At 34.2% G+C, this 17,152-nt stretch overlaps 3 protein-coding genes across 5 annotated transcripts; 1 reads left to right on the plus strand and 2 right to left on the minus strand.

Moving 5' to 3' along the window:
* Nucleotides 1-224: 224 nt before the first annotated feature.
* On the minus strand, nt 225-5,932 carry LOC104766469 (subtilisin-like protease SBT5.3). 3 transcript variants are annotated; one of them, XM_019240648.2, is made up of 10 exons: nt 5,771-5,932; nt 5,562-5,677; nt 5,384-5,481; nt 5,133-5,297; nt 3,676-3,784; nt 2,148-2,682; nt 1,949-2,046; nt 1,620-1,865; nt 1,215-1,543; nt 225-985 (listed from the first exon to the last, which is right to left on the minus strand). In XM_019240648.2, the coding sequence occupies exons 1-10, from the start codon at nt 5,852-5,854 to the stop codon at nt 447-449; spliced, it is 2,319 nt and encodes a 772-aa protein (XP_019096193.2). In that variant the 5' UTR covers nt 5,855-5,932; the 3' UTR covers nt 225-446. The 3 variants fall into 3 exon arrangements, with proteins under 3 accessions (XP_019096193.2, XP_087358537.1, XP_087358536.1); XM_087502411.1 differs by having other exon boundaries at nt 2,148-2,696; nt 5,771-5,915; XM_087502410.1 differs by having other exon boundaries at nt 2,148-2,706; nt 5,771-5,915.
* Nucleotides 5,933-13,364: 7,432 nt separating this feature from the next.
* On the plus strand, nt 13,365-15,007 carry LOC104766470 (uncharacterized). Its single transcript, XM_010490363.2, has one exon. It carries the CDS (start codon nt 13,879-13,881, stop codon nt 14,803-14,805), a length of 927 nt encoding a protein of 308 aa, XP_010488665.2. The 5' UTR covers nt 13,365-13,878; the 3' UTR covers nt 14,806-15,007.
* A 471-nt stretch (nt 15,008-15,478) lies between these two features.
* On the minus strand, nt 15,479-16,607 carry LOC104766471 (uncharacterized). Its single transcript, XM_010490365.2, has one exon. It carries the CDS (start codon nt 16,568-16,570, stop codon nt 15,665-15,667), a length of 906 nt encoding a protein of 301 aa, XP_010488667.1. The 5' UTR covers nt 16,571-16,607; the 3' UTR covers nt 15,479-15,664.
* Between the last annotated feature and the right edge of the window lie 545 nt (nt 16,608-17,152).

Consider the following 17,152-nt stretch of genomic DNA (forward strand, 5'->3'; position numbering starts at 1 on the left):
TATATATGGCGTAACAGTACATAGATTTTTTTTTTTTTAAGTTATATTATTCTTTGGAATATTTTTGTGTATCGTGGTATAACTAAGGAAGTCAATCTACATAACATATTTTATAACCAACTAATGAATCAAATAATAATTTGAACTTTATAACTTATAACTATTATATAGTCTACGAAAAAAAAAGTTGTGTACTTCCGAAATATTAAATAGGGGAAGAGAAGAAACAAACATCTGGTTGATGAGCTATATTATTGATTTAATGATCACCACAACATTACACTACTGAACAATATGATAAACCACACCAACCACTACGCCATTCTTTGTAAGCCTTAACATTCAAACACAAGAAACTAAATTTCGTAAAAACAAATATCGCCATTGGCACTACAAATCTAGTTAGTCCCTCTCATAGATATTATCAACTTGGATTTAGCCAAAATTCAGAGCTTCGCCACGATGGGATTTCTCACACGATGCTTCTTGTCTGACCAAACCAATTCTCCAAACACGTAGCCCTTCGCCTTATTCCCTTTATCCTTCACAAGTGTCACTTTAAACGTCTTTTGCTCTCCAACTTTGGTAAAATTCAAGCTCGTGGGATTAACCGCGACATAAACACCTCGTGGTTTAGTCACCCGGACGGTATAAGATGAAGGTCGTCCAACGTTTTTTACAGTCCTTGAGACGGTAACTTTACTTGATGTTAAGTTTGGAACTGTGATGGAAGGATAGTTAAGGTTGACAAGACTTGTTTTGGGGCTTGAACAAGTAAAGTTATTTCCTGAGAAGACAGCGATTTGTGATGCATTGTATCCTAGAGAGCATAAGAAGTTGAGATAATCCTTGATGCCTGAATCGTATACCAGACCGGGATTCACAGCTAGATTTGGTTGGACGTGTCCTGCCCCAAAACTGAAAGGTGTTGCCTTCATGTTGGTTGCATTTTGTATAGGTCCAGGAATGTCGTCCATTGTTGTTGCTGAAAGGGAAAAACAAAAGTATGAAAATACTACAAGACTAAGGAAAAATCAATTCATTTCCAACATGTACAAAACCAAGAAAACAGAACATGGCCATTAAAGAAACAAGATTTGGTTAGCTGTGTTCTATGCCCCAATAAGTAGATGTTAATGTGATTCAACTGATAATGTATTAGACTTCATTTTTACCAGCAATGCCTTAGCTCTCCAATCGAAAGACATTCTTACCGGTAGTCATAATGGCAGAGCGGATAGCTGCGGGGCTCCAAGAAGGATAACGAGTTTTGAGAAGACCCGCAATGCCAGAGATATGAGGACAAGACATGGAGGTTCCTGAAACAGCATTGTACAGAAGTCTTCGAGGATCAAACTGTTCGTTTGTTGGAGATATTGCGCCAGTGTAGGCAGCAATCACACTCACACCAGGGGCAGTTATGTCAGGCTTCAGAATCTCAGGAGCTACTGTGCTTGGACCTTTAGAAGAAAACGAAGCCATTACAGGTGCTGGTTTTAACCCCAAAGTTGTCCTCGAAGGAGTAATGTGCGCGATCGGGTTCCTACATCAACAAATAAACTTTTCTTTTAGAACTTTAAACATGTTTAGTTTTAGGTAAAGTGACTCAAGATTCCTACTTGGTTTGGCTGACATATCTTGACACAGCAAGACTGTCCTTAGAAGTGAGCTGTGTGGCTGGGAGGACATGCGGATCAGCGGTTAGATCATTCCCGGTAACATTAGTGTTCTCAAGAACCATCCCTACGCCACCGGCTAAAGCCACGGCCCGACCCTTTTCTACCCTCCCGTTCTGTCCTCGAAGACACACTAATATCTTCCCCTTTGCCTTTTTAGGGTCAAGCGATCCAAGTTTGCACAATTGTCTACACCAAAACAGAGATAAAAAAGTTAACAAATAACATAAAAACCTTTCAAATAAGCAATTAACGAGATTAGCCAAACTCACGCATCCAATGCTGAACCGTTGTTAAACTTTGCTGTTATAGATGCTATTATTGGATAGAACTTAGCATGCGGTAGTGCCGTGGATGACAAGCTTTGTCCCTATGAATACAGAAGCTTTAAGCTCAATTCCAAGAATTCAAGAATTCATTTTCAAGACTTGAAAATTTGGATATGATCCAATCTTTTCTACTTAGTCTAACCTTATAATGCTTTCCATTACCAAGCACAAGATTGCTAGCAAACTCACGGTCCATGGTACTAGCACCAACGGTGATCTGCCACGGCGCGGCATTCGAAACCGTACCAGCCCCCGGTCCAGAGTTTCCGGCGGAGCAAACAACCACGATCCGTTTCTTAGCAGCGTGAAACGAACCAATAGCGACACTGTCATTGAAAAACGAGGTTGGCTCGCTGCCTAACGAGACAGAGATGACGTCAGCTCCGTCGTGTATGGCGGCATCGAAAGCTGCGAGTACGTCAGCGTCGTAGCACTCGTTGCCTTTAATAGGCGGCCAACAGACTTTGTACGCGGCGACTCTGGCACGTGGAGAGCCACCTTTGGCCGTGCCGTTACCTTGTCCGAAGACGCTGACTCCAGGGACGAAAGCTCCTCCGGCGGTGGAGAGAGTGTGGGAGCCATGGCCGTCGAGATCACGTGGAGAGTCGAAGCTTGAGTTGAGAGGTCCCACGGCGGCTGCGTAGCCTTTGTGAAAATATCTTGCTCCGATCAGTTTCCTTCATTCGCATTTCTTGGATTAGCTTAACATGTTAGATTGTAAGTGTAAGATTTTCAAATTACAAGTTTTACTATAAAGATCCCTTTACAAGTTTCGCTACTTTTTGAATTCATACAATAAATAAAAAGCAAATGGATTAACAATGTTTTAAAAGTAAAACTTTAAGTTTTTACAGGGTTTTTATGAAACAAATTAAAAAAGTATATTACATGGTATCAATTTAATTTTTACCTTGTAATAAAAGGGAATCATAAAATGAATATCTTTTTGTTTCTTTTTGGTATTCTAATTCTATCTTTCGACAAGAGGAAAACAGATTAAAAAGTATATAAAAGTAAGTTCAGAATAAATTGATAGGATTATTAAAAAAAAAACGATTCTACAAAAGTAATCGATACTTTAACAATTTTAAAAAATTGCATGGTCGATTGTGTTGATTAAGAAAGTTATGTTTTTAAAAAAGAATTGAATGTTATTTCCTTAAATTACAAAATATTTTTATTTAACAAAGAAAATGAATACATGCTCTATTTTCATTAAAAATTGGTATCTAGAAAATAGTATTATCATTAAAAAAAAGGATATTTTAAAACGTAAAATTAATATAATATGTTTTTTTTTCTTAAATAGTTATCTTGTCCTATCACTCAAAGTATACTCTGTATAGCCCCCATCACGGATGTTGAAATATGAGTTCTATTTTTCCTTTTACCATAAACAAACCCACGGATGTTGAAATATGTTACTGTTCAAATTCCAAAACATGACTTGTAGCTACAACACGTGTCTTCTTATTGTTGATAAAAATTTTGAATATGAAACATAAAAAACACTTAATTCCACCACTAGGTGTGATGAGTGTGTCAACTCCTAAGAGTTGGCAACAGATAATTCCAGAATTTGTTTGTATCTTATGATAATTACTTAACGTGAAAATGACTGAACACCAATTTGAAAGAACAAAAAATGTAAAAGAAAGATAGAAAAGAACCTATTGCAATGGAAAGTCGCATCTTTTTGGTTTTGACATATTCCCTTCCATCTCGAAGGAATTGGTCCCAAGCCTTCATCTCTAAAGCTCTTTGATTCTGGCCACACACCTTTTTTATACACAGAAACAAACATATTTTGACATAATTCAGTATATAGATGATAAATGGGATTGAGTTAATAAAAGAATTTCTTAATGTCCTACTCCTATGATGTCTCATAATCACACAACTAATCATAATATATTCAAAAGAATCTGAGTTTGTGTGAACAGATCCCTATTTTTTTTTAGTTATGGCAACTAAGATTGCTTCTCTGAATCAATATTAAATTATTCAAAGAACGTAATGAAAGGTTCTGGGTCTCATGCATATCCTAAAGCATTTGTATTCTTTATAAACTTTTTTGAGTACAGATTCGGTAAGAGAAGAAATTTCTCGAACTAAAAACTCCAATAGAAAGTGTTTCTTTAGTAAACACTTGTAATCATCTAGCGGAAATTAACCGAAGAATTACGAAAAAAGAAAGTCACAAAATCTCTAGTGAGATCACTAGCTAAGTTTAAAAGTTTGTTCATCATTCATCTACAGATCAGATCACCAGGACCAGCCTGTGGTATATACATTTCCTTAGGAACAGATTCCTATTACTTTGATTTTTGAGGAAATTTTGGAAAACCTTTAGGTCCGTAGTCTTTTTCGGCCAGGACCAGCCTGTGGATATATAGATAGATATCACAATCTCCTCCATTAAAGGATGCTAAGACCACTAGAATACCCACTTGGTACACTACTTTTTTTTTTTTTTCTGAAAACTGAAGTCATTAGTCAATTAAACTACTATTTTTAGAATGCATTAACTTCATATTAGAATACAGTTGCGTAGTGCCAAAAGGCCCAAAACAGTGAAACACGTTACATGTACGATGAGCTGTTCACCAACTTTTCTCTATTCCTTGAATCTATATATGTATATGGAAAGTTTTTTATTTGATCTCTTATTTTTATTAATTCGTTTTCCTAACTTCTTGTGGAATGTGGATAATATAATAGGGAATATGATTATATAGAGGATTAAGTGTTTATTATTAAAGTCAAACTAGACGATGCAGTCAACATGTATAATATTAAAGATAAGAGATGCCATAAGCCTAGTTGAAAGAAGAGAATATGGATATTAATGAATATGCATATGCGCATATGCGCACATGCGTGCATATATATGGCTGATTTGATTCTTGTTGACATCTAGAGATCTTAACTACTAGCTTAATCAAATTCACAAACTAATATTTACATTTCTTGTAATACAAGTTTGAAAAATATAGTTTTTAAAGTAAAGGACGTATCTTCCCAAAAACCCATCTCAAGGCTCCCAAAGTTGCAAAGGTTGACTAAGAAGAAAAACAAATATTTAAAACAAAGAGAAAAAAAAAAAAAAAAGAGGAGAGAAACGGACCCGTATCGAGATTTGCAATTATGGTATCTTCCCCGAATCTAGCTTTTCTCCAAATGGAAGAGGAAGGGACGTAAGAGTTGTGTTCCAAACCCAAGAAGTCCCATGATCGTGTGGTGTGGAGCTTCAAGGCTTTGTTTGGGAAGACGGACACAACTTCGGGGTGTTCTTGAAGTATAATCAAGAAAAGAGAAAACAGAGCTTAACTCCATAAGCACAAACAGAGAGAAGACAAAAATGTAATGTATACTTACTTGAGATAGCATATGCGAGGTCGTGGTCGAGATGAGCAGCAAACCCGTTGATGTGCTTTGTGTATGAATAGAAAATGTCGTCTGTAGCTTTCTCACGGCTGTTTCAACAAGACTTAAGTCAGTGAAAATGGTTTAACAGATTTAAATGTAAATAATGGGTTGTTTGGTTTAAGAGAACCTTCCGGTGAAGGAACCAAGAAAGTCGTAGTGTGTTTCTCTGACGCGATCCATGGCATCTTCTGTTATCTCTTCGACATGAGAGTGCGCTCCAAAGTACACCACATATGACAACGACTGAAAGCAAACAATAACACTAATTAATAGATGAATGTGAAATTCTGGAAGAGTGTGTTGTTATATATAGTGTGTTATAGGTAATGAATGTACATCTTTAGAAGCAAGGATGGGTTTTGAAACCAGGTGGAGAAGAACAAGAAGAAGAAGAAGAAGAGAGGGATTTGTTAGCTTCATTCTTCTTCTTCTTCTTCTTCTGTTACTCTCACTATGTATCTTTTGTTGGACTTTTTGTTTTGGTTGTGCCGTGTGTGTTGTTTGCTTCTTTATAATGAGAGTTGGGTTTTTATTTTCCATTTTTTAATTGTTTCCGAAAACTATTTTGGTTGTGCCGTGAGCGTTTTTTGTATGTAAAACTAAAAGTAACAAAACAATTAAACCCTTTTTAGAACTTAAAATTAAAACGATATGATATATAATATCTTTTGAAACAATTAAGTTGTATAATGTTATAATTTTCTACGAGATAATCAAATACGGTTTTTTATGAACACAAATGATTTCGAAACACTACGTACATTTAACCGTAGTGTTCACAAATACTACGGTTCATAAACACTAGGGAAAAGTTATTTTATGAACACTATTTATTTAAAATGTATTAGTCATCAGTGTTCATAAACTCCATTATTGTGAGCACAATGTGTTGGAGTGTTGATTTCGAAACACTAATTTGTTGCTGAAAAAGGGGAAGCTTAGGGTAATAAGGTGGTTCTGGAATAAAATGATAAGATGCTCAAGTGGTCACATTGCGTCACAATAATGGAGTTTCCATTGATGCTAAACTTGGTAGCAAAAACTGATAATTTATGGCCTGTTGGTTGGTCCTAATCTAATCATTGTCTTCTATATACTTAAAGATCAAAAACTATGTCTAAAAGAAAATATGGTTTATCAAATAATTGGTACTCAATTGATACTATTTTTGAGTAGAATAATGGGAGTAGCACAACGATAGATGCAGTAAAATAAGAGCAACAGCATCAAGTGACAAGGAAAAACTTGAAAATTAGATGAGTAAAAAGATGAATTGCACTATAGTAAACAAATCACTAACTAAAATATTTAAAATATCCTTTTAGAGTTGAATATTTCTTAATAACACACATAAATCTACCTAATATATATGCACCGAATTACATATTTGCATGCACATTAATTTTTGTGCATTTTATTTTTGTACGGTTTAACAAAGCTATTTATAATTTGGCGTGATCGGTTTAATAAGAAAAAAATTACTTGATGATTTGAATTTGGTGTAGTATTTTTTTAAAATATATATTGCCATATTGGTTAATTTAACTGGAATAGACATAGGTATAGATGTAATTTTCATATATAATAATTACAAACAATATATGTTTGGCCAACTCTTATCTCAAACGAAGCTTTGATTTTGACATTTTCAGACTTTAGATATTTAGAATCGATTTTGTGTTAGTCCGAATGTATCCACATGAGTAAGACCACTTGTTGTTAGGCTTCGTGCTCAATTATGATACACCCAATTAGACATTTGGTCAAATATCCAAACGTTAATTGGTCAAATATCTTTAACAAAAACAAAGTTAACACTTTATAAAGCCACTTGCTTCTTATGTCCATATTCTAAGTATAACACATCCACATAGTCACATGATCGATCTTAAGTATGTAACATGATGACCGGCTTATGTCTAATTATGAGTTCGAGTGTGATAATGGCTGGTTTAAGTTGAACCATAGGTTTGACGGTCGTGATGGGGTATATAAAACAGAAATGCCGATCATGATGCTCAATGCATGCATAGATTGTTGAGGTGGTGGAAAGTTTTAAAATTATATTTTTGAGGGTTACGCTGACGGCCGTGATGGCATAGATAAAGTAGAAAGTTTAAAAACTAGATCATGATGCTCAATGCATCCATATTGTGAGTTAAATGCTTGAAGGTTGTCTTCGTCAATATAGGTGTATATAAGAGTATCTGAACATGGACATGAGACATACATATATATTGGTTATGTGTGTTTTCCGCATGGGAGTACTGTCATTTGATTGTATTGCTTGATTGAAAATGTGGCAATATGATGATAACGTATGATAATAACGTATGAGCGGGAATCAGAGCCAATTATAGACTAAATCTAATGATACTAGTGAATTGAAAATGTTAGTTAAGTATGGTTCCAGGTTCCAACCCCAAGTTTATAGAAGGCTTTTTTTCTTTCTACAATTCAGTTTGTACTTGGGTTTCTATTTTTTTGTACAATTAAGTTTGTATTTGGGTTTTCTATTTTTTTTTTACTGATCAGGCAGCAAATAATTTCATATTAGAGGAAAAAAAAAATCATGTTGACTTGACAAAAACAACGCAGAATTTTGTTCAAAATCAATATGAAGTTTTAAATCCCTATTGTCGACTTAAAAATTCAAAAATCTTGTATAAAGTAAAAATTCTTATTGTCACTTATCTTTTTGTTCAGAAATTTAAAATTTTAAAAATATACATGATTTTTTTTCGATTTCATTCTTTTATGCAGCATAGGATATGATATGTTAGTTATATTGTTTCATCGTTTCAATTTTTTGATGGAAGAAATGCATCACGTTTCATTGCTATATTAAAAAAAAGACCATATTTTCTTATGTCTAAAACAAAAATACACATCATCATTTAATAAATGAATATACGAAAATATATTGATTTGATGACAATGCTTTAAACTTCTGATGATAGTGTAGGTGGCAGATTTTTTTAAAAATCTTTATTTGAAGGGTTTAAAACATCTCAATAAATATATGACAGGTTTTTAATCAATAATGTAATTATGTTTAGGTTTGTCACATTGACCGGACTAGTACTTGAAATTTATTTTCTACTAAAATATCGTAATTATTTTTTATCAATAATTTATTTGAAAATAATAAAATAAATCTACCAAATACTTAAGCTTTTTTTCATGAAAATCTCTATTTGTTAGACACTTAGACTTGTAGCATATTAACCAATAACCACGATGTCTCCTTTTGCATGTTTTATTGACTCTCTAGCCAAACCCAAATGTTGGCTTTCAAACAATAACTTTGGGCCATTTCAGTTTAATTAATCATAGCGAAGTGTAAAAGGCTCAACGCTTTTGACTTTCCAATCATGTAGGTTCCAAATGGAGACGGTGCGAGATGGTTCCACAATAACAAAAACAACTAGATTTGGGCGAGTGCTCTAGCACGGTTGAAATTCTTTTTATTTATATTATAATTTTAGAATAAAATATAATTTCTATGATTATTTGTAAAAGTTTTTTAGATAAAATATTATATAATAAAATCATATGCTAAATATGATAGTTTGAAAAACACACATATTTTGTAAGTTTTATATTGTTAATTTTGTAATTTTATGTATAAGAAATGGTTAAGTTTGTTGTTTGATTTATTTTAATTTTTGAACATGTTTGGTTAAGATTTTTTAATATGATCCGTGCTTAGGTAAGAATTTATTTTCAACTGCAATAAGATCTCGGAAATTACGATTAAGTTTGATAAATTGCCAAGATTTTATTACTTTTTACGTCTAACCGTATATTTTTATGCCTAACAGTATATATTTTGTAACAATACATGAAATACTATAGATTTTATTTTGGAAATTGTATAAATCATTGGAATATTCTCCTTTAGAGGATTCTTTGGGATATTCTTAAATGTATTCATATAGTCCATGGATTGATCAATTAATCTATAACCTTTTTTCAACCTATATTTAATTTATAACCTATTTTGTAACCAACTTATAAAAATTATATAGTTTACAAAAAAAGTTGTGTACTTCCGTTTTCTTATATAGGGGATTATATGAACTGTATGTATATGTATATAAATACTTTTCACTCCTATCACAGTTATTCCGTATCAGCTTTTTTTTTTCATATTCTCTTGGGTCCTTGCAGAAAAAAAAGATAAATATGTAGAAAACAGTACATTTATTAAAATTTTATTTCAATATTTCTCATCTTCTCAATGCTGCATGAACAATACTTTCCTCTACTTACAAATTTGTCAGTAGAGGTGGAGTCTCACGCCTCTTCATGCAGAGATTTAAGCTCTAATCTGGGCAATAAGGTATACAATTGGATGGATAATCAGCATATTATCTTTTTTACTAACTGTTCTGATCTTGTGAAGATGGTGTTTTCGCCTTTTGAGTAGCTTGCTTTTACACTTTATTTGGAGGACATACAGATTGACAAGGCCGAGTTCACGTCCTTTTCGTTAGTTTTGATTCCTCGCACATAGAATAGTAAAGCGGATAATTTGGCACAATGTGTTTGCTCTAAACCTCATTGCATTACCCATGTAAAATATGTACCTTCACATTGGTTCATTTGAGTTAATGTTCTTTAGTTGTTGAAAAAAAAAATTAAAAATAGTTTATATCAATTAATTACAAAAAACTAGCTAGTTAGAAATGAAAATATTTCCTATATGAGAAATTACAACGAACTATCACCATTGAATTAAAGAACGAAACTTATAATAAAAGATTTAAATTTGAATCAAGCTTTAAGCCTACAAATATATAAGGCAATCTGAATCTTTTTCTAGTTGCTCTGGAACAATTAAGAGATTGTCTAGAAGAAATATGGGGTTTCTATATTAATGTATAGCCGTGCGTCAGTTGAAGTAGATTCTTCTGTTTAATCAATCAAAACCTCTTCCCAAACAAACCCCCATTGACCACTTCCTACGATGCATGCAAACGTATAAATAATGGGAATAAGAATAACCAAAATTTTGTGCAAACACTATTTTTATATATATTAACGTAGGTTCTTATGTCTTTCATTTGATAATATGCTATTTAATAAAGAATGGCCTTATGTAATTTTTTTTTTTTTTTAGAACATTTTTTCTTAAGAAGAACCATGTGTAAACGCAGATGAGATGCAAATAATAAAATGCAGAAAGTAAATAATACAAGAGCTTTATTAACAAGGTTCGGTATTTCCTACTTCCCGGTACGACGTCCAGAATTCGATTCCACTAGAACAAGAAAGCAAATACAACATATTCGCAAACACGTAAATCAAGCACAACCTTCTTAATTCACCGCTCCGTTCTATAACATGAAATCTTAAGGATAAATCTCTACCCTTAACTAAAGTCACACCGAACCTAGACTTCAGATCTTCAACTCTCTTGAGCAACCTTCACACACACGTCACACCGACGAACAAAGAAGCTTGAACAACACAAGCACCAAACCGCGAAACTAAGCCGCACACAATGAGAAAGCTCTCTAGGATTATTATCTTTATCTTTCAGCTCTCTTGCCTCTCTAGGACGTGCCCAACACCTCCTCATATATCCATCAAGACTTCCTAATCACCATAGGAGAAGATTTCCAAATTTCATAAGAAAAGACCTTTTTCCTTTTTGCTGTTTTCCTTAGATTTCCAAATTTCATAAGAAAATACCTTTTTCTTTTTGCTATTTTCCTTTTCCTTGTAAAGCTCCAATTTAATTAACCAAAGAAATATTATTTTTCCTCTTTAATTCATCCTCAAACCGTCCTTCAATATTGCCTTCTCAAACCTTCTAGAAACTTCTCACACACATAAAACAACAGATACTATAATCGTCAAAACGTGTAAGAATCTGAACCTCCAATTTACAACTATTTTGCCACTTGATAATTTTAGCAAATGTACCTGTATATAACAGATCACTGCCTGTTTTCATTAATAACACTATCATAATTTTGCAAATCCCATAGTTAAGTTATGTTTTGACAAAAAAACAATATTTCCATTCATAGTTTTTAAAAATAACACTATGATCCGGTAAGGTCGCATTGCACACGCGCGAACATGAAGATAACGTAATGGACCAATGATTTTTTTTCTTTTCTCTTTTGTTCACAAGACCAATGGTAAAGTGACAAATTAGACAACATCCTTAGTGTTATATGATTCCCGAATGGACCCATATATGCTTTTCTGTATGTTTTGAATGCGTCTTTGCTACCAACACTTGCAATACGCGTGCGTGCGTGGAATCTACTTTACTTGTTTTGGATGCTAACTAAAGGTAGTTTTGATGAGAATTTGAGATAACCAATGTTCTAACGCGGCACAGCACCTTTTCCATGGATATGTAGGTATACGTCGTTCTATGTTGGGCTCTCCATTGTATCCCAACATTCAAATTTATCTCTATTGAAGTCGACGGGTTGTTCAGATTTTTAATCCTTTTTGTAGTCCTTTAAAGACATAGCACCTTCTTTAAGCAAAGTTTTGATTAAATTCATAATCCCATCAAACATGATCCTCAAACTCTAGTTATATAAGTGAAAGTTTGATAATGTCTACCCCACAAATGTTTTATAAGTCGAGTTGTATCCCTTATTCCGTAAATGACTAAATATTCCGTAAATGACTAACATTTAGAGAATACCTTAAAATAGCGCTAAAACAAGTTTTATGGACAATTATAGCACACAATACATAAATTTCCAAAAATAACACTATTTAACATATTATATTGTTTAATTTTTTTTTTTGGATTTTTTTTTAAGAATTTGTTAGAAATATACTTTTTGATATATCCTTTTTCAAAAATACCCTTTTTAACATTGTCATTTTTACCATATTTTACACAATTACAATATGTTAAGTTAATTTTTAGAATTTTTTTTAGTGTTTGGGTTCTGTATTTTACATTTAGCATATAGTTTTTTGGGGTAGAGTTTAGTATTTGGGGTTTAGAGTTTAGAATTTTGTCATTTTATATATTAAAAGAGGTATTTTTGAAAATAGACACCATAAAGGGTATTTTTTAAAAATGATATAGAAAAAGGGTTTGAAAATCCTTTTTTTTTAGGTTTGAATTCTCAATTTCACATTCGAGTAGTGTTTTGAAAGGTAGGACTTAATATTTTAAATTTAGGGATTTATTTTGAAAGATTAATTTTGAAATATAGTTTATTTTTGAAATTATATAGATGTTGTGCTAAATTTGGAAAAAAAACTTATTTTAAAGCTATTTTTGAAAATCTCCCGTATGTTTATTCATCCAATTTAACACTAGTTTTGACGGAAACTTAAATAATTATTACGGAAAAAGGACACAACTCGATTTGTAGAATTTGTGTAGTAGACATTGACAAACTTTCACTAGTGTATGAACCCGAATGTCGAGTACTACAGTTGAATAGAATTTTGGACTTAATCGAAACTTTGCGTGGAGATACAACCCGCCTATCCTCTAAATCTTGATAAAAAAAAAAAAAAATTAAAGAGATACAATCTAACAATATATATATATATTTAATTTCACATTATGATGTATACCAAATCTTAAGCACATATATATGAATACAAGAGCACATCATTTCCAGTAGTATAGAGATGAGATCGAAACAACTGAGAGCATGCGGATATATGTGACAAATATATGAGGATAACATCAAATCGATATGAATATGTTTTCGAATTTTTCAGAATGTACTATATACTAAATGTCATTTTACGTCAAGATAACATATATAACTTATGCCATTGAAATAAAGAAAAAAGAGAAAAACAGAAAAAAGAGAGAGTCACATATTGTACTGTATAATTATTTCGGACTCCTAATTATTTTTTTCCCCGTAAACGCCCTGTACTGTATAATTAACCTAACTTACAGAACATCACCAAAAAAAAACAGAAAAAAAAAAAAAAAAAGAAAAAAAAGACAGAGAGAGTCACATATTGTGTTGGTATTTTAAGAAATTAAAAAACATCTGTCATTTAAGAAAACCAATTGGATTTTGTTATAATAGGTTATTACCGAAACGAAAAATAGAAAGAAGAAACGGATATTGCAAACAATTTCTGTTTGTTAAGATGAACATCCTTCAATGTCCTTACGCGTCATCCACATTCTTACATGGATGTTTCTCTTCTTCTCCCAATCTTTCTTCCTTAATCTATTGTTTTCCCCTCTAGACCTGTCTCTATCCAAAATCTCCCGAAAATTCTCCCAAAACCTATCTAATTCTCAATCTGATCTCTATTGTTCGTTTGTCTCCTTACTCACATTCTTGGATCTGCTGAACAAGCCACAAGGAGCTTCGTTCACGAGCCTTTGAGAGAAGTCCGGTACCATTGGTTGATATGTAAAACCGAATTACGCTAGAAATTTGTTATCTTTTGTGTGTAAAATTTGACAAACGATCATGTCGTTTAGATCACATTCGACGGGGAGTAGTCAATTCGCAGAGAAGATAACAGAGGATCCTGTAACGTATAAGACAGCACAAAGCACCGTGACGTGCATCTACCAAGCACATATATCTGGATTTTGGAGGAATGTGACGGTATTGTGGTCCAAGAATCTCATGAACCATTCGCTTATGGTCATGGTGACTAGCGTGGAAGGTGATATGAATTACTGTTGCAAGGTTGATCTCAAGCCCTGGCATTTTTGGAACAAGAAAGGCTATAAGTCGTTCGAGGTGGAAGGGAACCCGGTAGAGGTGTATTGGGATTTTAGGTCTGCGAAATTCGTGAGTAGCCCCGAGCCGAGTTCTGATTTCTACGTGGCTTTAATCTCAGAGGAAGAGGTGGTTTTATTGGTGGGTGATTACAAGAAGAAGGCTTTCAAGAGAACAAAGTCGAGGCCCGCTTTGGTAGAGGCTGCCTTGTTCTACAAGAAAGAAAACGTGTTTGGCAAGAAGTGTTTTACGACCAGGGCTAAGTTTTACGACAAGAAAAAAGAGCACGAGATCATTGTGGAAAGCTCGACCTCGGGGCCTAAAGAGCCAGAGATGTGGATAAGCATAGACGGGATTGTGTTGGTACAAGTAAAAAATCTGCAATGGAAATTTAGAGGGAATCAGACCGTGCTGGTCGATAAACAACCAGTTCAAGTGTTTTGGGATGTGTATGATTGGTTGTTCAGCAAGCCAGGGACAGGCCACGGTATGTTTATATTTAAACCAGGGAACGGTGAAGATAGCGACATGGAAGGGAGTGGTCACGGTGGTGGTGGAGGTGGTGAGAGCGATACAAGTACAGCTGGGAGCAGGTATTATTCGACCAAAACTAGTAACCCTTGGCCGCCCGAGTTTTGCCTTTTTCTTCATGCTTGGAAACTGGAGTAGTAGTATTGGAAACAAGAAGCTTTTGCCTGTTCACTTATTGTTGTTTCATGTGGTTGTAATTTATATTTTTCCGCGTATGTTTTTAATATACGATGACAAATAACACAGTCATGAAAAATGTTATGCCGTACATAGAAGAGATACTTGTAATGCTATAATTGCACCCTCACGATACACTTTTTCTACCACAAGGTTTTTCTTATATGTCTTGTTTTAAAAGAGTTTTGAACTTTTTATTCATCTTGTCGAACCTAACATTATTGTATTGTGGATTTTAATCCATGAACCAACGCTTAAAAATTGAATAATATATAAACAACTCACGCAGAATCTAACGAAACATCAATCCACAAGAATCTGAATCAGAGTTCTGATCATGTAATAAATTTGTGAGGGTACGTATAAAATCCACAAGAAGCTAAATTGTAGTTGTAATCCTGTGATTGATTAAACTGTCAGAGTAGAACACACTAGTGTTTGGGAAAAATAATCAAATTCCGTAAAATTGAAACATTAGAAATACCTTATTTAATAACTAAACAACTTTAAAAAATTCAGTATGACGTATACAAATGTAAATATTTTATTTACTATTATGAATAATACTGTATTTATGCTACATTATCTTATATAATATGACAAAGTTTCACATAACTTTTCCTCTCGAGCTGACTTGTGGCAATTATTACTCCAGTGGAAGAAAACTATAACCTTGTAGAAGTAATAATCATTCCATAAAATTTTAAATGACTTATACGAAAAAGGTTAACTAATAGAAAAAAACCTGCAGAATATAAACTAACTCGGAGTTTAAACTTTAAAGAAAAGGAAAGAGCAAGTGGATTTTATAGTTAGTGTCTTAGTGAGAAGGGTGGGGAATCGGGTGGACAAAGAACTTCATGTTGTTGTTGTTGCAGCCGTTGTGGTCTCCACTGACGAAGTAGTAAGTCTGAACCTTACGAAGAAGCAACTTGAAGCCCCATGATGGTGAACCTCGTCGTGCGGCCAGCTTCTTGCCTCTGGTCACATCGCATCTGTTGAAGCTCTTCATGTCTGGGAGCAAGTAGACGTCGTTCTTCTTGTTGTGGTGCTTCATCTTGGATAGGGTTTGATCATTGTTGTTGTTGTTATACGTGAAAACAAGAACATCGTGGACGTAGAAAGGGGCATGCTTTGTAGCCCATTCTGTGTAACCGTATCCGTTTTTCCACACAGTAACCGCAATCTTTCTCCCCCTCGTTATTGGAGCCGTGTGGTTGTACGTAGTAGAACCGGTGATGCTTGAGTGGTTTAAGCCCGAGCTATGATTGTTGTGTGTAGAACCAACGATGGTCGAGTGGTTTGATGAGCCCGAGCTATGATTGTTGTGTGTGGAGCCAGTGATGCTCGAGTGGTTTGATCTCGTGCTATCGTTGTTGTGTGTAGGGCTAGTGCCGCTTGAGTGATTTTGGCCAGGGCTGTGACTTTTGCGTGTAGATCCAGTACCGCTAGAATGGTTTGATCCAGAGCTGCTTCCCCAATCAGTATCTGTACCGTCTGAGCTCCATCCCCAACCCCAGCTTGAACCACCCGAGTTAGAGTCTTCTGAACCACCAGAAGCCGAGCCAGAAGAACCGCCAGAGTTGCCGGAGCTCCATCCCCAACCCCCGTTAGAACCGGACTGGCCGGAGCCCCAACTCCAGCTCCAGGCTTCAGCACTCCCGGAGAAGACGAACGCAGTAACCAGGAGAACTACGAGTAGCCTTCGTGCCGTAGATAGACCCATAGCTTTGATCAAATATATTGACTGCTTTCTCTTTTTTGTTTTTCTTTGTTTGTTTTGCTTTTGTGAGCTCTTTAGAGTTTAGAGGTTCTGTATTTATAGAGACTAGGATGGGTTAGAGAGTCGGTTCCCAAATTACATAGGAAATACAATTTTCCGTATCCATATTTATAAAACAAGTGGATCAGATAAATTTATCTAGCCCTTGTCTTTATCACCATATACGACATTAGATTCTTCCAATTCCTAATTGACTTTAGTTTTATTTTAACAAAAATAAGAATGAAGGCAAGAAAAGAAGCGTGGTCCTTTATATCAGTTTCGTATAACACATGGAAGAAGTGAAACTGTTTTAGAAAATGAATTTTTTTAGTTTAAAATTTAATTATAAATTCCTATATTTATATATTATTATAGCTTGAATTTTTTAAGATTACTACAAATAGGGATAGGCCTGAGCACTAATATCCGTTACCCGTATTCGATCCATTACTCGGTTCGTACCCGTCCCGAAAAAAAGGTACCCACTGCTTTAGGATCGAGTAAAGGGTATTATAATTATATTACCCGTGAGTAAGGGACGAG

Source organism: Camelina sativa, chromosome 19, assembly GCF_030686135.1.
Source record: "Camelina sativa cultivar CO46 ecotype springtype chromosome 19, ASM3068613v1".
Lineage (NCBI taxonomy): Eukaryota > Viridiplantae > Streptophyta > Magnoliopsida > Brassicales > Brassicaceae > Camelina > Camelina sativa.